Source organism: Gopherus evgoodei, chromosome 4, assembly GCF_007399415.2.
Source record: "Gopherus evgoodei ecotype Sinaloan lineage chromosome 4, rGopEvg1_v1.p, whole genome shotgun sequence".
Lineage (NCBI taxonomy): Eukaryota > Metazoa > Chordata > Testudines > Testudinidae > Gopherus > Gopherus evgoodei.
In genome coordinates this window covers 30,810,054-30,837,629 of record NC_044325.1, presented here as the reverse complement: position 1 = coordinate 30,837,629, position 27,576 = coordinate 30,810,054, and the positions used below count along the sequence as shown (strand labels likewise).

General features: G+C 38.7%; 1 protein-coding gene across 3 annotated transcripts in view; it reads left to right on the top strand.

The window, feature by feature from the left end:
• The window catches only part of PPP4R4 (protein phosphatase 4 regulatory subunit 4), a 115,795-nt gene that overhangs the window by 27,597 nt on the left and 60,622 nt on the right, over positions 1-27,576 (top strand). Inside the window, exons 1-5 of one of the 3 annotated variants that reach the window (XM_030558848.1) lie at positions 10,062-10,148; positions 19,896-19,996; positions 22,859-23,006; positions 23,730-23,803; positions 26,068-26,174. In XM_030558848.1, the coding sequence (XP_030414708.1) occupies positions 22,886-23,006; positions 23,730-23,803; positions 26,068-26,174 (302 nt within the window). In that variant the 5' untranslated portion in view covers positions 10,062-10,148; positions 19,896-19,996; positions 22,859-22,885. Of the gene's footprint in view, positions 1-10,045; positions 10,149-19,895; positions 19,997-22,858; positions 23,007-23,729; positions 23,804-26,067; positions 26,175-27,576 lie in introns of those variants that run through there. The other 2 variants (XM_030558847.1, XM_030558850.1) reach the window with 2 other exon arrangements.

Below are 27,576 nucleotides of genomic sequence, written 5' to 3'. Positions count from 1 at the left end.
AGTTAGGTTAATCAGGCATGATTTGACCTTGGTGAATCCCTGCTGTTCCTGATCATCTTCCTCTCCTCTAAGTGCTTCAGAATTGATTCCTTGAGGACCTGTTCCATGATTTTTCCAAGGACTGAGGTGAGGCTGACTGGCCTGTCGTTCCCCAGATCCTCCTCCTTCCCTTTTTTAAAGATGGGCACTATATTAGCCTTTTTCCAGTAATCCAGGACCTCCCTTAGTCGCCATGAATTTTCAAATAATGATCAATGGCTCTCTAATCACATCCACCAACTCCTTTAGCACCTTCCGATGCATCACATATGGCCCCTTGGACTTGTGCTCGTCCAGCTTTTCTAACTAGTCCCGAACCACTTCTTTCTCCAAAGAGGGCTGGTCACCTCCTCCTCATGCTGTACTGCCCAGTGCAGTAGTCTGGGAGCTGACTTTGTGTCGAGAGAGGCAAAAAAAAGCATTGAATACATTAGCTTTTTCCATATCCTCTGTCACTAGCTTGCTTCCCTCATTCAGTAAGGGGCTCACACTTTCCTTGATCTCCTTCTTGTTGCTAACATACCCAAAGAAACCCTTCTTGTTACTCTTAACATCCCTTGCTAGCTGCAACTCCATGAGTGATTTGGCCTTCCTGATTTCACTCCTGCATGCCTGAGCAATATTTTATACTTCTCCCTGGTCATTTGTCCAGTCTTCCACTTCTTAAGCTTCTTTTTTGTGTTTAAGAGCAGCAAAGATTTCACTGTTAAGCCAAGCTGGGTGCCTGCCATATTTACTATTCTTTCTACACATTGGGATGGTTTGTTCCTGCAACCTCAATAAGGACTCTTTAAAACACAGCCAGCTCTCCTGAACTCCTTTCCCCATCATGTTATTCTCCTAGAGGATCCTGCCAGTCAGTTCCATGAGGGAGTCAAAGTCTGCTTTCCTGAAATCCAGGGTCTGTATTCTGCTGCTCTCCTTTCTTTCTTGTGTCAGGATCCTGAACTCAACCATCTTGTGGTCACTGCCTCATAGACTCATAGACTTTAAGGTCAGAAGTGGCCATTATGATCTTCTAGTCTGACCTTCTGCACAATGCAGGCCATAGAATCTCACCCACCCACTCCTGTAACAAACCCCTGATCTGTGTCTGAGCTGCTGAAGTCGTCAACTTGTGATTTAAAGACTTCAGAGTGCAGAGTATCCTCCAGCAAGTGACCTGTGCCCCATGCTACAGAGAAAGGTGAAACCCCCCAGGGCCTTTGTCAATCTGTTTATAAGCATTGAAGACCTTCCAGGTTCCTATCCACTTTTGCTTCCCCTACTAATTCTTCCCTGTTTGTGAGCAGCAGGTCAAGAAGAGCTCTGCCCCTAGTTGGTTCCTCCAGCACTTGCACCAGGAAATTGTCCCCTACATTTTCCAAAAACGTCCTGGATTGTCTGTGCACCGCTGTATTGCTCTCCCAGCAGATTTTAGGGTGATTAATGTCTCCCATGAGAACCAGGGTCTGTGAGCTAGTAACTTCTGTTAGTTACCAGAAGAAAGCCTCGCCCACCTCATCCCCCTGGTCTGGTGGTCTATAGCAGACTCCCACTGCGACATCACCCTTATTACTCACACTTCTAAACTTAATCCAGAGACTCTCAAGTTTTTCTGCAGTCAAGTGAAGCTGTATGCTGCTCTGCAATAATAAAAGCAATTGTATAATGTTTTACATATTCAAAGTGCAGTACATATTAATTCACACCACAGTTTTGTGAGGTAAATAGATAAGTATTATTGTTCCCATTTTACTGATGGGGAAAGTGAAATGGAGAGGTTAAAGCAATGACCGTTCAATTTATTGATGTGGATTTAAGACCATACAGCAAGTATTTGTTAGGGATGGGACTAGAACTCCGGGTTTGCTGGACCTCAACCCTGTGATCATTGCTTCAGGTCTTGCTGTCTCTGCCAATCAGAAGAAGAAATTTAAGCTATTTTTAAAGTATGAAATAATCATCTTTAACAGAAAAGGTCACCTATAGATTGTTAGTATTGCAGCCATAACTCAACTTTATTTAATAATTTTGGATCTAAATGTATCTCCATCCCCAACAAATCATAAAATCTTAGAAAATGCAGTGCTGTAACCTACCATTGACTTTTCTGTTTCCTTAGTATTACCCTCCCAAAAGTCACAGATCAAATCTAAGAGTCCCATGACCTGTCTTCCATACAAGAGATCAAAGGGAGCAAACCCTGTGAATTCTTGGGGTACACTATATGTGAACAGTAAATATGGGAGTAATACATCCCAGTTGCCCTCATGCTTGGAAACATACATTCCAAACAAGGCTTTTAGAATTCCATTGAACCTTTCTACAAGTCCACTAGTTTCAGGGTGGTATAGTGCAGCTTTCAAATGCTTTACCCCCACAACTCCCATAACATCTCAGAAACTACAGATATAAAATTAGTACCATAGCCTGGTAAAATTCCTTTGAGAAAACCTACTTTGCTAAAGATAGTGAACAAAGCTGTGGCCATGGTCTCAGCTTCAAAATTGGACAATGCTATGCCTTAGGGTACCTAGTAGCAAAATCTATTATCACAAGATATATTCTTTGCATTCCTGGAAGGTTTAGTGAGAGGTCTAACAATATCTGCAGACCTCTAGCAAATGCCTCCCCTTTAATGGGTAAAAGCTGCAAGGATACTTTTCTAGGTCTGTCATAAACAGATAGCTAAGGGTTAATGTCTCTTCCACCTGAAGCACCTGACCAGAGGACCAATCAGGAAACCGGATTTTTTCAACTCTGGGTGGAGGGAGTTTGTGTCTGAGTCTTTGTTTTCTGTTCTGCCTGCTTTCTCTGAGCTTTGGAGAAGTAGTTCTGCTTTCTAGTCTTCTGTTTCTAAGTGTAAGGACAAAGAGATCAGATAGTAAGTTATATGGTTTCTTTTCTTTGGTATTTGCATGAATATAAGGCTGGAGTGCTTTGATTTGTATTCTTTTTGAATAAGGCTGTTATTCAATATTCTTTTTAAGCAATCGACCCTGTATTTTGTCACCTTAATACAGAGAGACCATTTGTATGTAATTTCTTTCTTTTTATATAAAGCTTTTCTTTTTGAGACCTGTTGGAGTTTCTTTTCTGGAAATTTCAGGGAAATTGATCTGTACTCACCAGGGAATTGGTGGGAGGAAGAAATCAGGGGAAATCTGTGTGTGTTGGATTTGCTAGCCTGATTTTGCATTCCCTCTGGGTGAAGAGGAAAGTACTTTTGTTTCCAGGACTGGGAACAGAGAGGGGGAGTCACTCTGTGTAGGTTCACAGAGCTTGTGTCTGTGTATCTCTCAGGAGCACCTGGAGGGGGGAAGGGAAAAAGGATTATTTCCCTTTGTTGTGAGACTCAAGGGATTTGGGTCTTGGGGTCCCCAGGGAAGGTTTTTCAGGGGGACCAGAGTGCCCCAAAACACTCTAATTTTTTGGGTGGTGGCAGCAAGTACCAGGTCCAAGTGGTAGCTAAGCTTGGAGGTTTTCATGCTAACCCCATATTTTGGATGCTAAGGTCCAAATCTGGGACTAAGGTATGACAAGGTCCTTAAATCCTTTGTGCTTCTGACACAAGTCACAGCTCCTACAGTAGGCCCTCACTGACTCATATATAAGTGGCCAATAGTTTTGCTTCAACCTGTCACATGTTCTTTGTGTTCCCAAATGACCTCCAAAATGGCCTGTCATGGGCTAACTGGAGCAGATCTCTCCTATATCCTTAGGGTATAACTATTTGCTGACACACTTCATTAGGAAGCCTCTTTTTCCTTGAATAATAGGGCTGTTGATTCATCGCAGTTAACTCATGCGATTAACCCCAAAAATTAATTGTGAAAAAAAAAAAGTTAATCGTGATTAATCACAGTTTTAATTGCACTGTTAAATGTAATATCAACTGAAATGAATTCAATATTTTGACTATTTTCTACATTTTCATATATATTGTATTCTGTGTTGTAATTGAAATAAAAATTATATTTTGATTATAAATATTTGCACTTAAAAATGATAAAAAATAGTATTTTTCAGTTCACCTCAGACAAGTTCTTTGTGCATTGTCTTTGTCATGAAAGTGCAACTTAAAAATGTAGATTTTTTTTTGTTACATAACTGCACTCAAAACCAAACAGTCTAAAGTGTACAAGTCCACTCAGTCCTACTTCTGTTCAGCCAGCCACTAAGACTGTTTACATTTACAGGAGTTAATGCTGTCCTCTTCTATTTACAATGTTACCAGAAAGTGAGAACAGGCATTTGCATGGCACATTTGTAGCCAGCACTGCAAGGTATTTATATGCGAGATATGCTAAACATTTGCGTGCCCCATCATGCTGTGGCCACCATTCCAGAAGACATGCTTCCATGCTGATGATACTCGTTTTAAAAAAAAAAATGCATTAATTAAATTGTGACTGGACAACTTGAGGGAGAATTGTATGTTCTCTGTTCTGTTTTACCATTATTCTTCCAGGTATTCATATTATAACAGTTTTGGATGGTGACCCAGCACATGCTGTTCATTTAAGAACACTTTCACTACAATTTGACAAACGCAAAGAAGGTACCAGTGTGAGATTTCTAAAGATAGCAACAGCACTTGACCCAAGGTTTCAGAATCTGAAGTGCCTTCCAAAAATCTGAGAGGGACGAGATGTGAAGCATGCTTTCAGAAGTCTTAAAAGAGTGACATTCTGATGTGGAAACTCAACTCAAACCACCAAAAAGAAAAACAACCTTCTGCTGGTGGCATCTGACTAGATAATGAAATGAACATGCATCAATCGCACTGCTTTGGAATGTTATTGAGCAGAACCCATCATCGGCATGGACACGTCTCTGGAATGGTTGTTAAAGCATGAAGGGACATATGCATTTTTAGCACATCTGGCATATAAATATCTTGGGAAGCCAGCTACAACAGTGTCATGAGAACACCTGTTCTCACTTTCAGCTGAATTGTAAGCAAGAAGCAGGCAGCATTATCTCCTACAAATGTAAACAAACTTGTTTGTCTGAGCAATTGGCTGAACAAGAAGTAGGACTGAGTGGACTTGTAGGCTCTAAAATTTTACATTGTTTTATTTTGAAAGCAGTTATTTTTGTATATAATTCTACATTTGTACATTCAACTTTCATGATAAGAGAATGCACTACAGTACTTATTTTAGGTGAATTGAAAAATACTATTTCTTTTTATCATTTTTACAGTGCAAATATTTAATCAAAAATACAGACATTCCCCGACATACGCAAGGCATTCTGTTCCAGAACGCCTTGTGTAACTCGAATTTTGCGTAAGTCAGAAACATATACCCGACTGTTACGCAAAAACCCCCTCCCCTCCCTATTACTAGATTATAGAACTTTTTCCGTAAATGCGGATTTGTGTAAGTCAGGTTTGCGTAACCCAGGGGGCATCTGTAAGAATATAAGTGAGCACTGTACACTTTGTATACTGTGTTGTAATAGAAATCAATATATTTGAAAATGTAGAAAACATCAAAAATATTTAAATCACACTATTGTTTAACAGTGTGATTAATTGCATGATTAATCACAATTAATTTTTTTTATTGCTTGACAGCCCTACTAAATAATAATCCTTCTTTCACAAAAGATCTTCCCCGTCCTTCCTCAGTTGGGGACATTATTCTGCACATTAACCCTGGCCGGATAATGAAATATCACTCTGTTGAGCGACAATAAATTTCTTCTGTTTTACTTGAATCCAGAATTACCCCTGGTGCATCCATTTGCCTGCAGTGAGCCTTTTCCTCAGCAATGCATCCCGCTGTTACATGCATCTCCTATGCTCCTCCTTTCATCTCAGCAATCTTCTGCTTCTCCCTTAATTGAAGTTCTATCATTTCTTTTCATACTCAAGATGCTGCTTGTCTTTCACTGTTTGCATTCTGACTGCTTCTGCTGTAGCTGCATCTGGGCAGGTGAAGATGGAGGCCCTGCTTTCTGGTCACTGTCCCTGAGCAAATTTTTCATTTCTTGATCTGGGGCTTTCTTCTTAAAGGATAACTCCCTTTGTGAGCACAAATCTTCAAGGGCTTTTGTTTCAAGATCCTCATGTGTTCATGTATCAAAGGAGTAGCCATGTTAGTCTGGATCTGTAAAAGCAGCGAAGAGTCCTGCGGCACCTATAGACTAACAGACGTATTGGAGCCTGAGCTTTCGTGGGTGAATACCCACTTTGTCGGATGCATGTAGTGGCAATTTCCATGGGCAAGTGTATGTATATATACAAGCAAGAAGCAAGCTAGAGATAACGAGGTTAGTTCAATCAGGGAGGATGAGGCCCTCTTCTAGCAGTTGAGGTGTGAAAACCAAGGGAGGAGAAACTGCTTTTGTAGTTGGCTAGCCATTCACAGTCTTTGTTTAATCCTGAGCTGATGATGTCAAATTTGCAGATGAATTGGAGCTCAGCAGTTTCTCTTTGAAGTCTGGTCCTGAAGTTTTTTTGCTGCAGGATGGCTACCTTTAAATCTGCTATTGTGTATCCAGGGAGATTGAAGTGTTCTCCTACAGGTTTTTGTATATTGCTGTTCCTAATATCTGATTTGTGTCCATTTATCCTTTTCCATAGGGACTGTGATATATTCATAGCTCACTCATTGTAACTAATCTTTAACCCTTAAAACTCTCAATATCAAAATTAAATGCTGATTAGTATGAGGGTTCTGATCCAAACCCAATTAATCCGTGGTAATATGTGTTCTAACCAGATTACACCAAATGTGTCTGGGTGACTGCACGAGCCACACTGAGAATGCCACACTCAGGGAAGACTACAAGGAATAGGGCAGGCAATCCCCCAAACTGGTTGTTTATTCTATAATTAAATACACCAAGCCAATAACAAATCTGTAGTACCATACTGGTTAACAAGAAGCCAAACACAGCCCCCTTCAGGCATTCCAGCCCTTGTCTCCCATCTAGACAACCAAGTCTAACATAGTGAGGGGTTTCTGAAAACTCTGTTCATCATACTTAAATTTATACCTATCCCAAAGTATTGGACACTTACCCTCAGATCAGTATGAATTTCAGAACTTACCCAAATATCACACTGTCAGCCAATCCTTAATAAAATAGCTAAAATTATGAATAAAGGAAAAGAAGAGAGTTATTAATGTTTAAGAAATCCTCTACATACAAGTGATTTTCAGTGTTCATATAGCAGTGATGTTATATGCTGGCTTGCAAAAGTTTCTTTGAAATTATTCCAACAGGTCAAAATCCAAAACCAGCTATATGTAAAGTGTATTAAAGTCTTTCCATACTATTTTCCAGGGTATTCAAAATAAATATTTGGAAGATCTCAGACCAAACCTTGAACTTTCCCTGTTCAAAGTTCAGCAGCCTAGAGATGCAGGATGAGGCCGTAGGTTCCTTTTTTTTTTATAGCTGAAGCTGAAGCATGCTGGCAAGATGACAGGCAACTTCACCATGTGGACTGGGAAGAAAAGCATGTGCTGATAATCTGTGATCTTTATTCAATGGCCATTCAAAGATAATGCCCTTTGCAAGAGCCATTTAAACTACTAAAATAGTTTACAGATGTTTCACAATCATAAGTTTCAAAGAGACATGAGGACAATAACAGTATTACTTCCAAAGCTTCACTTAAATGTTAATATCCTTCTTGATCTAGAGACACTTGAGTATAGTAATAATAGTATTACAAAACATGAAAAAGAATTAGCATCTACACGCTAATTTGGTTTCTTCTAGCAGGACATAGGTAAACCACAGACAAATACACTTAGCAAGTACTTTTTTATCCTTATCAATACAAAGTGAACAAGTTGGGGATTGCTAGCCTAATTAAGATTTCTTTGATAATGATACGTAAGTGGATTGTCTTGATTACAATTGCAATGCCTCCTGTTAAGCTGTTATAGATCAGACACTGGTTGACTAGTCTGCCAGTATCACAAATGTATTTGAGTGCTGGGCACTAACAAATTAATTCTCATGATCAGCTAATACCTTCTTGAATGTTTCTACTGATGCACCATACCATTTTCTATGCACAGAAAAAAGAAAATCTTTCCTGTAACATGTTCCAGTGTTTCAATGTAGACATTCTAGACTCCATTGAATGTAACCACAATAATTACATTTGTTTCAAGCTTATTGTAAAAACTTTTGTCAGGTAGATATTTGTTTTTAAAGGCATTGTGGTATTCATTTAACAGATAGAGTTAATTGGATTAGTTGTCTGTAGCTGAATATAGCATCTAATTTATGTTTATTCCTCAAAAAGGTTAAATGTTGATAGGTGAAATTAGAAGTAATAGTGGAACTCTTGAAGATCTTTTCAAGCTCTAACTGCTGCAGTAATAGTTTGACTCTTAACTTCAGTACTCTATGGAACTTTTGGAGCCACTTAGAAACAAAACTGTAAATTCAAGCCAGAACAAAAAGTTTGTTGAGATCATTATATTTGCTAAATGGTTGCTTATTTAATCCAGCTCATGTTTTAAATAAAGAAACTTTTACCCTTACCATAATGATCATCTGGACCGGGGTATGGTATACAGAAGTATTTAGGTAATTAAGACTTTGCATGAATTACTTTTTAAAAATATTTATTCATATTATGAATTAAATGATAATGCATTGCAAATGAATTGTTGTCGTGCCCCAAGGAAGCTGCTTGTGTGCTTTGTGTGCCTATGTATGACTGGGCTTTTTAGCCATTTAAAACAAGTTTTGATTTGTTCATCATAACAGGTTATAAAACTTTGAAGTGGCAATGGTTAGTATGAGTTACAGCTTTTAATTTGGTTGTTGTCATTAGATGCCCAGGTGTCCCTTGTTCTTTCTCATATGGGAATTCCAGCATTTTAGAAGTGTCTTTCAACAATTCATGCTCCTGCTGGATAGTTCTTGTATTTCCATCCCATGCCCTTCCTTCACTGTTTCTTTATCCCAATCTCCACTCTTGGATCTTCTGTAATTTCTTTTTCTCCTTTCCTACCCGTGTGTCTCTCATAAGGGTAACTTTTCCAACTGCAGGAGATACAAGTGTACTCTAACCTAGTTTTCCCTGTGGTGGTGACATCTGTTTAATCCTGGCTGGTAGTATGGAAATGAATCTGATATTTTTAAACACAAAATGATAAGTTTATGTCAGAATATAAAGATTTTAGTTTAGTTTCCATACTTAATATTTTTCACCATCCTAACTTTCCCCTCCTCCCAATCTCTGCTTCTGTCTTTCCTGCTTATCTATGACATCTTAAGAAAGGAACATGTAATTTCAGCTGTTCTGCTAAGGTGCTTTGTCTTCCTTTTTATGAAAGCTGTGAGCTTGAGGTCAGCTCATGTTACACAATTTCAAATGTATGTATTTTTTGTAAGGTCTTATCAAGATATCAAAGGAAAAAGTGTGACTGTGCAGACAGTGGTCAAATGTATTGACTGTCTTGCTAGTGTACTGATGGTGTGTAATGGTGAAAAGAGAAAGCAGCAGTTTGATTAAGAGAGAGATCTTAATAACTAGTATTTATAATGATACTACATTATATCTAGAGTAAAGTTATAATCTGTCTGCTTTATCATCTGCGTTCTGTTATGCTAACAAGCCACTTAAAGAAATCTCCATTAGGGTGGCTCCTTGACTTTCCAGAGTGATATAATTTTTCTTTTAAATGATTTATATTTTTTCTAGATATATATGCTTAGAACATTTCACATTAGAAACAGCATATTTGTGATTTTATGTTTAGCATGAAAGTTATTCTTTACATTGTTTTAATGTAGTTTTTTTGTGTGTGTCTTATCTTCAACCATCTTCTTAAAACTAAAAAAACCCTTCTTCAGGATGGATATATATATATATATATATATATATATATATATATATATATATATATATATATATATATATATATATATATATATATATATAGTTGTTATATGAATAGTCATTGTCCTCACTATGAAATCTGTGACCTGAGGACAGCTTGTAGTATAATACTTAAAATGTATGTGTGTTTTTTGTAAGTTCTGGTCAAGACATCCAAGGAACAAGTGTGGTTGCAAATCTTCCAGTCCTGATGCAACAGAATCCTGCAGAGACACTTCGGAGGGTTTTGCCAAAAATCAGAGTAAGTTACTAAATGTGAAGTTATGAATATACTCTTTTTTGTAATAAAATATTGCAATAAAGTCAACAAGAGAAGGAACTGCTTTTGTAAGTGTGATTTAAAGATCATATTGTATCAATATTAATTTGAAGAGGATGTTCCTTATTGATCTTCCACACCAATTCATTGTGTACATGGAACATGTATTTTAATCATTAATTATCACTATAAAGTTTACCATTCTCTGCCAACCTATGGAGAAATCTTTAGCCAGTCAGTCTTAATGGTACAAATTGGCAGGCATCATTTCCTCAGCCTCATTCCATCTTCTGTGAGACAAACATTGAGGTTTTTATGCTACCATCCAGAATTATATATTTTGTGTTTAGTTTTCCATGGTGTATGTGATGTCCACAAAAGTTTAATCAGCTATTACTAGTTGTTTGGTGAATTCCCTGCGTGCATGGTAGTCAACCAATATGGGTATATCTTAATGGGCAAAAAAGGTGTTTATTAGTTCAATTGAGTTAGCTTAACATGATTGAGACACCCCATTAAGATGTGGGTTAACACATTTGTAGCCATGTACGGCTACAACACAGCCAGGTTCCATAGCTTCAAATGCTTTAGCCTGCATTTTGCTGCTCTTTTCAGTTGAATTAAACTAACTCAGTTGAACTAAGACTATTAAACAACACATCATTTTTGCCCATCAAGAGAAGGCCTAAGAATTTATTTTGAATGATGGGATGTTTCTGGTGTTTCATTGGTTCAGTGTATTGTCGTTCAGTTGAAGTTGTAGAGTAAGCCAGAACTTTAATTCAATTTCACAAAAAGCAAAGAACAAATCTGTTTTAATAGTCAGAACTTTCAGATTAGCCTCTGATCTTTTAAATGTTCCTTCAAACATATTTCCATCTGTTTTTGTTGCTGCATTTTTCTGCATTGTTTGTTTTATTTATTTATTTTTAAAGTCCAACAATAATTAATGGCTGCTCATTGCTATTTAGACCTTGTGATAAGTAATACTTAAATTGGACTACTGCTGCCTCAGACTCAAAGGAAATACTCAGATCAAATGCAACTGACTGCTAGCAATAAAGAAGTTCTTGCAACAACCTAAGACCAGCAGTGCTGATAGTTTGTTAGTCCTGTAAAGAATGCAATAGATAACAATATTACTAACTCAGCTATTTCAAAGATCTCAGGCTCTCTCAAGCTCTTGCTGATGTAACCCTTCTGCCCATCTGAGTTGGCAGCAGCAAGGGCCAGGTTCAGTATCTAGGAGTTCTGTTTCAATAACACAATGCAAAACCAGCTCGAGCTCCCACCCAGTGACCTGAGACAATTACATACCGCCCCCCAGACACCTCTAAGAGGCAATACTTCCCCTCTCACAAGCATGGAGTCTGAGTGTAGCAAAATCCTTTTAATAAAGGAGGGAAACAATGTGGCATTATGTTGGGGAAACAACACAAACAGGATTCATAACACAAACCATGGGCAAAAGACGCACCCCCAAGTAAGTTTGGCAGTGTTCTTTTCCCCTCAGGGTCTTAAGTCCAGCAACACAAAAAATCACCCAAAGTCCCAAAAGTCCAAGACCCCAAAAGTCTCTTGAGTCCAGCAACCCCAAAATCACCCAGAAGTCCAACAGCCCAAAAGCCTCTGTCCCTGGTCAGGGCAGCCCCAGAGTTCAAAAGTTTATCTGCAGAGTTTTACTTCCCAGCCTGGGGGAGCATGAGGGTGCAAAGGGGCACCTCACATGGTCCGAAGCCAACTGCCCCGCCTCTCTGTGGGGTTCTGCTGCAACCTTCACCGCAAGCCACTCTGCCAGCCACTCCGCTCCACCAGCTGTCCTGTGAGCCACTCCAGCCATTCCGTGAACTGCTCTACTCTGCCAGCTGTTCCACTCCACCAGCCGCCCCGTGAGCCGCTCCAGTCATCCTGCAAACTGCTCCGCTCTGCCAGCCGCTCAGCAGCATATCTTCAGCCCCGCCTCCCCAGCACTCAGTGATTTCAGCTTGTAGTAGGGGAACCTCAGTGCTAGTGCACCATTGGCCCAAAGTGAATTCAGCTCAGCAGCCTGTAACTAGACTCCTAATGGAATCAAAATTAGCTCTGATATTCCACAATGGAGAGAGAAGGAGGAGGTGGTGCAGTTAGTGTTTCAGGCCCTCAAAAGGAGTCCATACCATCAGATACAAATGCCTGTCCCCAGCCTTTCTCAATTCATGTCCCTTGTCTAGCGAGTGCTACTTAGTTAATGGTGAGTCCCTCTGTCATGAAACAGTTCCACTGTCCTTGATTCACATAATCAGGACAACAACACATTATTCTTCCTTTCCCAATAACGGAGAAACTGGGGATCCCACAGCAGCCCAAGTGACCATTTGGGATGCTGTAGACTCATGCTGGGCAGGGTGGGTGTGCCTATGCGAACAAGATCAGCCCCTGAAGTTTGTTTCCACAGTTCACCACCAGATATCAGGATAGAGCTCATCCTGACTCTACTTACATTGAAATAAAGGTAGGAGGAGTGTCAACTTGCTCAGTCTAAAACATGTTTTGAACCTGTTTTAACATGGCCTAAACAGTCTTTCCTCAGGTAGATTTTTTTTAACTTAAATAATCTGTTAGTATGCACAGTATTTAGTATCTGTTCTTTAACAGGAGGATTTCAGAGCTCCTTCTAAGAGTCTGTTGTAACTAAATCCAAGTATAAGTTGTACTCCTATGTCTGTTAAGATAAGGATCCCACTCTATGAAAAGTGAATGTATCAGAAGAGAAAAAGCTGATGATTCACCCAGAATTTCCACATCACAAAATGTGTTGTTTCAGTTCATGATGGTTTGAAAATGTTTAAGATCAGTTATGAACCTAGAGCTTGATCTATCCTTCACTTACCTGTTTCTGGTGTTTACCTGATGGTTAAGACAATGAAAAACATTGACAGAATGTGAGAGAAATTAGACCACAGGTCACCTTTGTCTAGGTTCATTGTACAGCCTCTCACTGAAAAGCAATCTGAATTGATCTATAATTAGTAGAGTGAGTATGTCTGTACTGGACATAAAGAAATGCGACGCTAACTTAAAGACTGCTGCTGGAAAATTTAGTTCTGAGGAGCTGATTTGTGGCATATCTAGTGATTTTGAGGACAGCTTCATTTTCAACATCATTGCAACAACTCTTTTTCAGTGTATATAATTTAATGCTTGAGTAAGGTGCCAGACTGAAAGTCATGGAGACTGAAGTGCTATATCCATGGAGTGCCTTAGTGCCTGGGGATTAGAAATTAAGTTTCTGCCAGTTTCTTTGACAATATGACTTATCCATCCGTGGTTTGAAGGGGACCATGCGTCAAGTTTCTTCATATCCTTGAAATCTTTGTTTTTAGCCGAATCTGCCAACATATACATTTTGATGGTGATCTTCATGATATGGACAACTGTCTTCTAAGGAATGGATTGATATTGCTTATTTCAGACTGTTGGAAACAAATTTGGCTCGTTACTGACCTGAGCTGTATTTGAATCACTGATCTCCAGTAGATATGAAAAGTTTCATGTTCCATTAAGAACATTCTGAGCAATCCAATCCCAGAAACCTTTAGAAAGGAGGTGAAAAAAATGATTGTAACAGTTGCAAACTATTTTCTTTCTTGAATTTTTCCTTATATTCTCAGTGACAGGGGTAAGGTAGTGGCTAATACAGAAAAAGTGGCATGCCTGAGGCTCACAGGTTTTCTTATATTTTCATGATAGTTTTTTCTGTACAACAAAGATGTATTAAAAAGGGTTGATGTCACAAGTTGACACTGACCCTTTAAGAGGGACCAGGGCCAGTGCACCTGTGCTTCAACAGCTCACTCCACTGGGTTTAAAGAGGGCACCTGGACCCAGTAGGGGGAGACCCAGTGAGCGAGAGACTTGGTGAGTCAGGACTGCCTGAGAGCAGAAACTGGAGAAGCTAGGAAAGGGGTAAGTAAGATCTTCTTGGGAAAGTATGTAGAGAGAGGAAATCTCTGTAGGCCTTTCTTGGAAGGATGGAGGAATTGGCTAGAGTGAGAGCAGGGAGGATAGTTTGGTGACTGTTCTGGGCTAGAAGGGCTAATGCTAGGAGGCTGAGAGCTAGGAGCCACCAAAAGGGGCTAGCCTGCTGACCTTCCTTAGTCAGAGAGACAGTGGTGGGAGGCTGAAAAGAGCTGAGGGCTAGTAGACCAGCAGAGGGGCTAGTTTTAGTACCTTCCTAAGCTGAATAGTCAGTACAGGGAGGTGGAACTGACTTGATAGACTGTGATTTAGACAGAAGAATCATGAGGTTGGTCACTCTCAGGATGATGGCCTGGAGGTGTGGGACCCTGGAACAAGGGCAGAAGGAAACTGGAAACAGTACTGTGAACTCACTAACAAGGAGCTTGGAAAAACACTGTACATTTCTATGTTTTATTATGGGAATTGGGAGAATGGTTTTTACTGTGAGGGTTCTATGTATTATTGTATGTGTATCTGAGTAAATGATGCCAAAGATGGGATTTTGAGTGGAGACTGGGAAAGACTGTTCTTTTTATGTCTGGACCTAGGAGAAGCTAAGGCATGTGCATGTGTCATGCCATGGACTACTATAGAGGGGTGCTCCAAACAGGGCTGCCTTCTTATAATTGGTTTCTATTCTAGAACATCAGACCAGTTCAAAATAGGATATTTTCCCTCTAGAGATGACTGGATATTAGCAAAATGGTCCTTCATTTCTTTTTTTCAACTATATATATATATATATATAGTATTTCACTCCTCTCGTTATTTTATATTTGCAGAGACTAGCTATTTATACTAACATACTATGTTTATAGCCTTCCCTTCAACTTTATCTGGTTTTCAGTCCACCTATTTTATACTTAGGCCTGGTCTACACTGAGGAGGGGGGGTGAACTCGATCTAAGATAAGCAACTTCAGCTGTGAGAATAGCATAGCTGAAGTCGACATATCTTAGATCGACTTAGATTGGCTTACTTCGTGTCCTCACAGCACGGGATTGATGGTCGCTGCTCCCCCGTCGACTCTGCTTCCGCCTCTTGCCCTAGTGGAGTTCCGGAGTCAACGGGGAGTGCGTTCGGGGATCGATGTATTGCATCTAGACCAGACGTGATACATTGATCCCCGATAGATCAATCACTATGCGCTGATCCAGTGGGTAGTGTAGACATAACCTTACTGTGTTAACAAAAGTGTTCCAGGAAAACATAGACCAGGGAGCAAGACAGTACTCTTAAGAAATTACTTCTCTCATATTCTATCAAATTGCTCGAGGAAATAGTCTCATAGTATGTCCTCTTTTTTTCCAGTCTACTAAAATAAGAGGCTGTTTGAGAGACAATACAATATTTGTTAGAAATTAAAGCAATTTAATTTTGAATCTGTGATGCACCTATTCCATCTAGTTCATTACGAGCTGTTAGAATAAAAGTGCAAGAACAAATATTTCAGCAAGCCTCCTGCTCTGTAGTATATGCAATCCAGCAGCGTGATTACTTGGAAGGTATTGTGCTCTAGGATACTTAAATGCATGCTCCAGTACACCCTTGTCATCAGAAGTGCCTTTGGTTCCATATTGCAGAGATGCATTTATTATATTGAGCATCATGGGTCAACTTGGTCTTGTCTTTGTGGGCTTTTATAAAAGAGCTGTTTTTCTCTTCTTTGATCTGAACAAATGGCCACAGAACAAGAGGTGTTCAGAACTGAGAAATAAAATGAACTGACACATTGTTTAAAAAACATCCGAGTCAATTCCATTGTCAGATTCGGTGATGTTAAGGCCAGTTCAATAGACCTTTTTTGTAAAAATATGCAAATAGCTTTGGGAAAACACAAACAAAGTGGCTTGAGGATGCAAAATTATTAAAAATTCATTAACTTTAGCTCTAGTTTTTCCACTTAACTGCCACATAAACTTCCAGTCTCTCCTTCCAGGCCCCTTTCGAAACTAACTTGCTGACTGGAAGAATTTCTGGAATTTGCTGTTTAAAATACTGAATCCAATTACATCTGAGATGTTCTTGATGCTATGATATGCTTTGGTAGAGAGACTTCTTGAAATGAAGGTGCACTAAAAATCAGCAACTTAGATTTATTTTTTTTCTTAAATTGTGTGACACTTGAAAGTTGAGATTCTCACTTCCATAAAGGCCATTTTCTGCCAAAGTTCATTAAATGTTGCTGGCCTGTTGGTTGCTGGTACTTCTTCTATTGCTTTTATATACTTACTTTCTGGCAATATATAGCAAAAAGGAGATTTTGTTCTTATAAAGGTAGGGGTCATAGTGGATAAACAATTATTGTGAGCTCCCAATGTGGTGCTGTGGCGAAAATGGCTAATGTGATCTTTGGATGTATAAAGGGGAGTAGTGATTGTACCTCTGTATGTGGCATTTGGTAAGATTGATAATAGAACACTGCATACAGTTCTGGTGTCTGCATTTTTAAGAGTATGTTTAAAAATTTGGACAGGGTTCAGAGAAGAGCCACAAAAATGATTCAAGGGCTGGAGAAAATGCCTTTACAGTGAGAGACTTAAAGCACTCAGTCTGTTCAATTTATCGAAAAGAGGTTTGAGAAGTGACTTGGTGACAGTGTATAAATACCTTCACAGGGAGAAAATACTGGGCTCTAGCAGAGAAAGGCATAACAAGAACCAATGGCTGGAGCCAAAACCAGACATATTCAAATTTGAAATTAGGCTCAGATTATTAATAGTGAGGGTGATTAACCATTAGAACAAACTATTAAAGAAAGTGGTGAATCCCTTGACATCTTCAGATCAAGACTGGATGCCCTTCTGTATGATATGCTTTAGTCAAACACAAGTTGTTGGGCTCAATGCAGAGGTAACTGGGTGAAATGTTATGGCCTTTGGTATACAGAAGGTAACACTAGATGATCTCGTGGTCCCTTCTGGTCTTAAACCGTATTAAACTCTGTGAAATACATGTGAGTTTTGTTAATGTCTATAGACATTAGTATAACCCGTTCCTCCAACTGTTCCTTTACTATCTGTTTACTTTCATTAAGAGCTTGTCTATTGGAGAAAAAACAACGAGGCGTCCGTGTGGCACCTTAGAGACTAACAAATTTATTTGGGCATAAGTTTTCATGGGCTAGAACCCTCTTCATCAGATGCATGGAGTGGAAAATACAGTAGCAGGTATAAATACACATTACCTGAAAAGATGGGAGTAGCCTTACCAAGAGGGAGGTCAGAGTGAGTGCATGGCAAGCTGGGGTGTAAATCTACAGTATATTAGCATGTCATACATTAAGTGGTTGTGTGGACCATGGACTGCATGCTTGAAGTTCCCTAGTGCGCTTTGACCTACTGCTGTTTGAAACAAGAGATGGTCAAAGCACACTAGGAAATTTTTATCGCACAGTAGCAAGGTCCATGCAGTCAGTTAGTGGGCCGCACACTATTGCTCTGTAGATTTACACCCCAGCTTGCTATGCACTAACTCTCCATCTAGACAAACCCTAACCGAGGAATAGTTGTATTTTCCTATTTTTCCTGGATGGGTTGATAAATGCTCTTATTGGTTTTGATTGCAAATATTTTTTAGCACTGACAGGCTTTTGTTATGTTTGATGTTTGTTTATGTCTGTTGAAGAAATTTTACTGCTGATGAACTGACCAGTAACTGGAAATTTTGTATAGCTGCCACTTGATCTAATTCCCATTGAAAATAGTGGGAGTTGTCTCACTTCAAAGAGAATTGAACTGTCTGTTAATCTCTCTGCACCTCTGTTTCCCATGTGTGAGATGGAATAATGATGTTCACCCACTTTTGTAAATTTGTATCTACAACTGTAAAGTGAAAGACATAGTAATTGCTATGTGTTTCTGCAGCTTTTTATCACCATGAGCTAATTGGGTAGTAAACTCATCTTCCTCATTTGGTGTTTGAATGTATTTGCAGAACTCACAGGTAAGAACAAATGTTCCTTTTGTCAATGCTGTGCATAAAATAGACTGAGGAAAAGGTAATTGAAAGACATTATGACTGTCTGGATTAAGAATTTTATCTCTACTTCTTGGCAGAAATTGGTAAATGAAACCTGGGAATCTTGCCTGTGCAATTGCAGAAATTACACAGGAAGGAAAAATTTTCCATTGAAATTTTATATTTGTCATTTTAAATATTCAGAACAAAACAACAACTAAATAAACCATCAAACAAAAAGCTTTCACCTTTTACCATACAGATTTTAAGACTGGGATAAACAAGATTAAATTTCAGACCCTTTTAATATAACTCAGAGAAAGTACGTCAGGTCTGCGCATCAATACTGTGTTATATTGATTAAATCAGCTATGATATACATAGTTCAGAAATTAAAATAAAATCATGTATATGAAATTTTTGTACATTCTCTACAGTTGAAAAACACTGATGTCTTGTAATGGGTTATCCTGTGTAGATCCCCCACCATCTGGATATCTGCATGCACCTCCTCATGAACCTTGGTAATCACTGAAATGCAGATTCATAGGCAGCTTAGAGATATTCCTCAGTGTTTGTTCTGTGCACCTAATGACTCCTTTGTATTTGGCATTGACAGCTCCTTTCCTTTTTGATCTCTATGGTTTGGTGGATCTCAGTGCCACCAGAATGAGGTTTTTTGAAGGCCTTTATTTAGCTGAATTTTCTTTATTAAGAGCTATTTTTCCAAATATTGTGGCATCAGAATAAAATTCAATTAATTTTGATCTAGAGCTGCAGTCAGTCACCTAACATAAGTGTCTACATCCTTCTAAGGAAAGGGAGCCCACAATCTTACAATACTCTGGCTTTTCAAAATTGTGAATGTCTTTGTTTCTTACTTCAGTTATATATTATTTGGCTCCTACACATCAGGCCCTTTCCCTTGCTATCCGATCCATTCTAAAGCCATTTTCAAAAAAAATTATTTTGTAATCCATTAAACTATTTTTTAAATTTGCTATCCACCAACTTGTCAACTTTGTAAGCTGCAGTTGCTATTGACAAATTCTCTTACTGTTTCCATAAGGTTAGGAAGTGATAGTGATGGTGCTCTTAACCCTTGCTTACACTCTAAAGTGACTTTGGGTTGAAATCTAATCAGTTCTTTCTTTCTTTCTTTCTTTCTTTCTTTCTTTCTTTCTTTCTTTCTTTTTCTTTTCCTCATCAAAAGGCTATGCCATATTAACACAAATACAGAGTTGATAAACTGGAGCATTCTTTCAAGGAAAATCTATTCCAAAGGGACATAATTCACATTTCACTAGAGATGAACTTTCATGTTCCAACTGAAGAAATCTGCAGTGCTTTCTACATTTTGGAGCTGTAGCTGCCTGAACTTAACTGCTAGACCTTAGCCTTTTTCAATAGGGCAGTTCACCAAAACCAGCTAGTTTTTTTGACATCACACTGAATCCCTCTGTGTTTGCTGGTTAGTGCTTTTTTGCCACTGGAGAGTGGGAATTTGTGAAGGAGATCCCATGACTAGAAAAGAAGTTACTTACCCATAATCATAATTCTCCAAATGGGTATCTTCCTCGACAGATCTGCACTCACAAACCTGATGTCTTTTGTCATACATTTTTATGTCCTACTTAAGGTCTATTGAACTGAAGTGGGGATGGGAGCCAGACACATTTTAATAGGTGGAACTCTGCAGTTCTCAGTGCAGACATCAATGCAGGCACATGTTTAAGCAATCTAGAAATTTACATTTCAATGTCTCCCGAGGTCCATGAGGAGGCACATCCAAAGAATGTGGCTCTCACACATGATTATCCAGAGAGTGTGGATCTGTGGAGGAGCTACCCATTTGGAATCTTGAATTGTTGGTAAGTAACCCTATTTATGTTGTGTACCCAGTGAACATATTTAAAATTGAAATCAGATGCTTTCTATTCCTACAAAATCTATGTTGATTTTTTTAACTTCAGCTTAACCTTGCAGAAATGTATATCTCCAAAGTGCCAATTCAGCCCACAATTTAAAAACCTATTAAGTTTGGAAAGTGTGTCAGATAGATAAAATCAACAATACCACCTTCTGTATTGCACTGTTTGCAGTTAGCCCTTTTGTAGTTAGAATGTACTAACAATCTTGTCTTTCGCATAAATCTTAACACAAGGGGCAGGAGGTGAGATGGGAGCTTCTTCATAAATAACTCTAAAAAGGGGCCAGAATTATCTGTGCTGTCTTTAGAGCCTGTCGGTATCCTGGAACTCATGTTTTGATTCATGCTCTTTAGGTCTAGTTTCTTCTGCCCTCTTTCTTAATTGTTTGGTAAAGTCCTCTTTTTTTTTTTTTTTGAATGACTGTAAAAGGTGTAGTTCGAGAACCAGATGTTTATGTGCTTGATAATTCTGATCCCCAATACCATTCTGTTATAAGACCATACGCTGACCTTATTCCTTGGCAATACTCCCAATAGTGTTGATGGAAGTTGTACAAGGGCAGTATATAACACTTAATGACAAAAAAAAATGCAACCTATCCTTATTAAGGAATATGAACATTTTATTATACTGGTAGTTGGTAAGCTGCCCAGCACAGCTTAATTTTACTTGGATAATGGGCATCCTGGTAGAAACATCCACAGCTGTAAACGCCCACAGCCAGCTCTTGAGATGAATAACAGTTTTCCTTTAGCTCAGCTACTTTGAAAAAGGGTACTTGCACATACAATCTGACTGGTTGACATTTCTGTACTGAGACTTCTTTATTGTTCACCTCTTATTACGTAAATGATAAATGCACTAATCATTGCATGACAGTTGTAAGCAAGTCATAAGCCTGGATCATCTTTTGTCTGTCACATTTATGCCTATAATTTGTTTGTTTGTTTTTTTTTAAGAAAGTCTGTTGGAGGCTTGTTTTTGGTTTTTACTAAAGAGTTAGATAATATTCTTTGCTCTTTCATTAAATATAATTTGTCTCCCAATATGTATGTTAAAAAAGAACCAAATAAGCATCTGTGAAAAATATCAACTGACAGGTTGAGCTTGATCAGTCTAGAGAGAAAGCTAAGTGTTACCAAGGTTGAATTCATAAGTGAAACATGCATCGTATTTTAATAGCGAATTAGGCAGTAAAACCACTTAAAAATGTCATTCTAGTAATAGCCAGCAAAATGTACATATTGATAGTGAGTGGTGTGACTCATACAGGTTACATATAGCAGATGTTAGGATATGTCTAAATGACTTTGAAAGATCTAGTTAGATATGGCCTTTAATTTTCATTCTGACAACAGGAGTTGGACTAGATGATCTCCTGAGGTCCCTTCCAAACCTAATAATCTATGAACTGTCTACAAATGAACACCTGTTCACATTTTCACAACCATATCATTATCATTAGGGCCCCACCAAATTCACGGCCATGAAAAACACATCATGGACTGTGAAATCTGGTCTTTTGTATGCTTTTACCCTCTACTATATAGATTTCACGGGGGGAGACCAGCGTTTCTCAAATTGGGGGTCCTGACCCAAAAGGGAGTTGCAGGGGGGATCACAAGGTTATTTTAGGGGTTGTAATGGTATTGCCACCCTCACTTCTGCGCTGCCTTCAGAGCTGGGCAGCCGGAGACTGGTGGCAGTTGGCGGGGCACCCAGCTCTGAAAGCAGCGCCCCTTCTCCTCCTCCTCTCCAGCAGTAACGCAGAAGTAAAAGTGGCAATACCATATCCTGCCATTCTTACTTCTGCACTGCTGCTGGCGGTGGCACTGCCTTCAGAGCTGGCCTCACAGTCAGCAGCCACTGCTCTCCAGCTGCCCAGCTCTGAAGGTAGTGCCGCCTCCAGTAGCAGTGCAGAAGTACGGTTAGCAGTACTGCAACCCCCCTTACAATAACCTTGCGACTCCCCCCACAACTCCTTTTTGAGTCAGGACTCCTACAATTACAATACCATGAAATTTCAGATTTAAATAGCTGAAATCATGAAATGTGTGATTTAAAAAATTTGTATTATTGATCAAAATTGACCGTGAATTTGGTAGGGCCCTAATCATCATCATTATTAATATTTGACTTTGGAATAGGCACGCTGAATGAGTTTCTAATAAATGAGGTTAGTTCATGATAAAGTTGAGTATCTATAAATAGAGAAGTGTTTAAATAAATAACATAATGTATCTTTGGCTGTTTTTATTAAGAGGCTGTACTATAAAATTTTATTTATGTTCGATATCAATTGGTGATGGAAATTTAAATAACTGTGCAATTTGGTATCCCTTCCCAGGTGTACAAAATATTTATCTCTCTAAGCCATGAATAACTGAAATGAATGCTGGTTGGTTTGTTCTGACATTTTCTTACTATACATAAAGAAAGCATCTACCCCAAACACAGAAATAATTGAACAAGACCCACAACTAAAAAGCTTAGTAAAATTTTAATGTGTGCTACATTTTTTCCTTGCTAATCAACGTCAAACATTATGATCCACTTTAATTTATTTGTCTTGAAAGCTTCATATTATTATGATTTGTAAGACACCTGAATTTGTGAAGATGTAGTTTAAAAGAGATTAGAGTATCTGTAAATGATTGCTGTTGAGAGGAAGTGGTTGTTTAAGGATAGTTTTGTATCTAACTTCTTATATACTGGTTCCTAGGATCTGAATAAACATGGGAATTTTCTTTTAATGTATTTCTGGCTCATCCTTTTAAATAAATACCCTTTTTGATTATACAGGAGGTCCTGCATGTTGCAGGGGTGGAAATGCAGTTAACAGCTGCTGTTGCATTTTTGACTATTCAACAAGAGGAGTCAGTGTCCATTCATACTTATTCCCACTCCTTCCTACACATCATTCTACAGAATCTGGAACACAGGGATGCAGGTCAGGATCATGATGCTATGCTGATAACTGATTGGTTCTTTATGATTTATGTTTCCTTAGTGGTTGTACAGTACTATTTAAAACAATATGTGCAATCTATACCAATTTGTGAGTTTATTAATTGATGATTTTTTTTGGACTGGCTTGCTGTATGTAAGGTTTTCTATATATTGACCTTCCTGCAGACTGTTATTTAGCTGAAAGTTTCCTTCAATTTGAATAAAACAAATACATACATTTCTGTTTGGTGCATGAAATCCTGCGGTCCTTAGTCCAAACTTCCAGTGGATTAATTGGAATCTGTGCCTAAGCAAGCACAAGTAAGGACTACAGTATATTCTTCATAATGTTGAGATTTTCTTTTAACTTCTTGAAAATTATTTTCTTAATACAGGAAAAATAAAAAATGACTTGCAGCAAAAATAGAAAGTTTTTTACATAAGTAAATTAAAGAAAATAGCATGTTATTTCTAAGTGGAGGAAACTGTCATCTTCAAACAGTTGTCCAAAAACAAGTAATAGAATAATTCTCCCCTCCCCAAAATGCAGGCAAAACCTGCTTTTCTAATGAAATATATTCAAACAGATAGAAGTATGTAACTATTTTTGAATGTAACTGTATGTCATTTAGAGGTATAGTTCATTGAAGAGCTGACTGCACCAAATCAGAAGTTGTTTCATATAACTGACCTATAATACATATAGTCTGTTTGTGTCTAACAGGTGTCAGTAATGCGTGGCTAGAAACCCTTCTTGCTGTAATAGAAGTCTTGCCAAAAGAAACTATCAGACATGAGGTAATGTTACTTTTCCTGGAAACATTAAGGGAGAATAGATTAAAGATTTTTATGAATAATGATCTGATTTTCAAAAGCTTGGAATACCTGCAATTCCTATTTGCTTCAACAGGAGTAACGAGTGGTCAACACCTGTGAAAATCAGACTACTGTGTAGAACTTTGGCTACGTCCAGACTACCCGCCGTATTGGCGGGTTAAAATCGATTGCTCGGGGATCGATATATCGCTTCTAATCTAGACGCGATATATCGATCCCCAAGCGCGCTTATATCGATTCCGGAACTCCATCTACCCCAACGGAGTTCCGGAATCGACAGGGAGAGCCGCGAACATCGATCCCCTGTGGTGTGGATGGGTGAGTAATCCGATCTTAGATATTCGACTTCAGCTACGTTATTCACGTAGCTGAAGTTGTGTATCTAAGATCGATTTCCCCCCCGTAGTGTGGACCAGCCCATAGTGTAGTAAAGGAATGTGTTGTGGGTAGATGGGAGGTCATCTTAAAAGGCTTTTGTATACATCAACAAACAATGACTACAGTATTTTTAAATAACATATCAATAAAGTGCTTTCGAGGGTCTATGTTTTCAATTTTGAAGATGATAGTAAAAGTGGAAGAATGTTCTAACAAAAGAGTTTTTGTTTTAATAATTTAAACTTCTGTATCAGCACTGAACTTAATTTTATGCTATAGGTGTAGTGGACTTAAACCCTCAAGTTCCTCTCATTGGGTCAAAGCCTGAGGTCTTTATTTGGAGGTCAGCCTGCAAACACTGTGTATTTTGTGTCTACACAGTATGGAAGTTTTGTGTCTCTGGGGGTATGGAAGAATTCTGTCACCTGCCCCTTAATGATCATTTGTGCTTTATAAAAACATTTATAAATGAAATCCATTGTTGCTTTTAAAATAGCTTTTAAAGGGTAAAAGGCTAACAATAACAAAATAAATTTATTTTGCTAGAACCAATGTGTTTCTGTAATGTAATTTAAATAATGATCACTTAGGGAAAATGTCAACTTGCTTCCTACTTTTTCCTGAAGACACAATAAAATAATAGGATGGCCTCATAACAATGTACCTTGTGTATAATTCAATTGCTGAGGCACTTTTAGGACAGCAGTTGGATAAGACCACATCATATGAGGCTTTTCTTAATTATTTCATTTTTGTATTGTGACACTTAGATTCTTCTCATTTTATTTATTGTAATGGAAATTAGAGGTCTGTCTTAAATTCAGAGCACTTTAGGGAAAAGACTGTGTCTTGCTAAATATTTGGAAAGTTTCTGACATGTTCTGGGTGCTTCCATTGTTCAAATATTAAATAATAATAATATATGGTACCTACAAAACTCGTATGACTTATTTCCTCACTAAGTGTTATGATGGGTAACACATTCTGTGTGCTAATTCTAGCTTGTTCATTTGTTCACATTTTCACAGTAAGATGGTGGGAAGGGCTGCATCTGCAGCACTGCTACTCTTTCTGGCCTGTGTTCAATTCTGCTGGGATTGTGCATGAAAGGTTGGATGAAGAGCTGAGGCAGAGCAGGGGAGGTACTCTTCTTTGCAGCACCCTGCCCTACTCTGCACATGAGTTTCCATGGCAATTTCTCATCAGAAGATAATACAATTAGGCATATTATCTTCCTCTGGCTCCCTTTGATCTCCTCCTCTGGGATCATGGAGGAGATCCAGTAAACAGTTGCACAGCTCCAGCAGAAGCAGCAGTGGGTCATGGCTGCACATGGAAATGGAATCCCTTCCCTATGGATCCCAGAGATATTCAGGGTTGGAAGGGTATATGTCCACCAGAGTTCACATCAAAGGGGGTGTCCCTGGAGAAAAATTGGCAAGAATAGATTCATACTATTTCTTTTCCCTCCTCCTCCTCTGGGTTTTTCCAAGCAAAGGATCCTTTGTGTGAAAATTCCTCAAATAATATCTATAAATATGCTTATAGAATTTATTCTCTAAATAAAAACACAAGAAGATAGATGTAATGTTGCAAAGGTGTAGTGGCTATAACTGTGATGTGAATCATAAACTAGAATTTGGGCTGAGATACATTTGGTAAATACTATAGTTGGCACTGAATATTAAAATGAAAGGTTCTTAGTAGTCTTAATGTGTGCATTATTATGATCACAACCTAATTTTGTAGAAAAAGTAATTGACATTTGTATTATGTACTTCTAGACTTTTTAACAACAGGAATACATTTTTTACTGTTAAATATTTCCTCCCATTTTTTCCATATAGATCCTGAATCCACTTGTTTCCAAGGCACAGCTTTCCCAAACACTTCAGTCTCGCTTAGTTAGCTGTAAAATATTGGGAAAATTAGCTAACAAGTTTGAAACTCATATGTGAGTAGTTTGTGTGTACGTGTTTCAGATTTAATGTTTATCACAATATCTTTGCCAGTGGATAATATTACAAGAAGTAGATTTACATAATTGTCTCTATTGTACAAAAATTGAATGCTTTTGTTCTTACAGATCCATCCATCATAATACTAATTAACTATAAGTGATGTTCATTAGGTAGGTCACAGGACTCAGCGTGTTCAAACATTGCTGTTGTCATCAGATTTCAACTTCCCTGTGTACATTCTTTGACCAGTCAAGAGGTTACCTTGGGAGCACCATTTTTCATGTCATTTCTCCAGATTATCGTTCTGTATAGGAAGGTCCACAGATCTAAACAATGGTTTTTAAGCCTGCTTGCAGCTTTTGGATGCATAACCATGCCTGCCTATCAAAAATAACAGGAGAGGATCCCCATTCCTGACGAGCCTGACAGTTTAATTCTGTCTCCTCACATGCAATCAGACTCTTCCAAGCCTTCCTGATGTATTTTATTAAAATCTATTTTTAAATCTCCATTAAAGGAATTAGTAAACTTAAAACTCTCTTGTCTTAAAGGCAAAATCTTGTTTCTAAATTTTGAGTTGTGTGGCCAGATTTCAGAATTCTTTGCTTGGGATTTTCTTCTTGTCATAACTGCATGGGGGACACAGCAGTAGCCAACTGCTGTTGACCTGATCTCCTCCACTTCCAAGACTGAAAGTCGGTGCAGAACCTAGAAATACCTAACAGGAGTAGAAGCCCTAGAAGCTATCTGCACCACAACACCCATACTACCTTATTTACCTTCTACCATCAGTTTAATCAGCCCTGTATTAAATAGGCCCTTTTCGGCTAGCTGTTCCTGTGTAGACAACATTAATAGCCATGCCTCAGGGTTGTCTAGATGATACATTAGTGTCCTCAGAGCCTTCTCAGGGTCTTATCAGACTGCCAGAGTCTCAAGGTTCAAGAAAAGGGTTCCCTTGAGATTACCTTTCTGGGCCAAGTTTCAGACCCCAGGTCCCGCTACAGCAGGGGTCTCAAACTCAGATCACCACAAGGGCCACATGAGGACTAGTACATTGGCCTGAGGGCTGCACTGACACTGACACTTTTTCATATACAGGTACAAAAGCCCATCCCCGCTGCCCCAGGCCCTGCCCGCACTCCACCCCTTTCATGAGGCCCCTTCCCTTCTCTACCTCTTCCCACATAAAACTTGCTTAAGTGGGCAGCTGAGTGTTCCCTGTTGTAGGGAAATCTTTAGATGGCATAAGGTTGGTATAGCTGACTCTATGCGACCCCTCATTGCTGTACCTGTCATTGGGATGTGGGTGGAATCTTTTTTGGGGATAGGTGCAGAGCATAGCAGTTGCACTTCCTCCAAGAGTGGAGTGTGTAAAGGTGACCTTTGACTCCT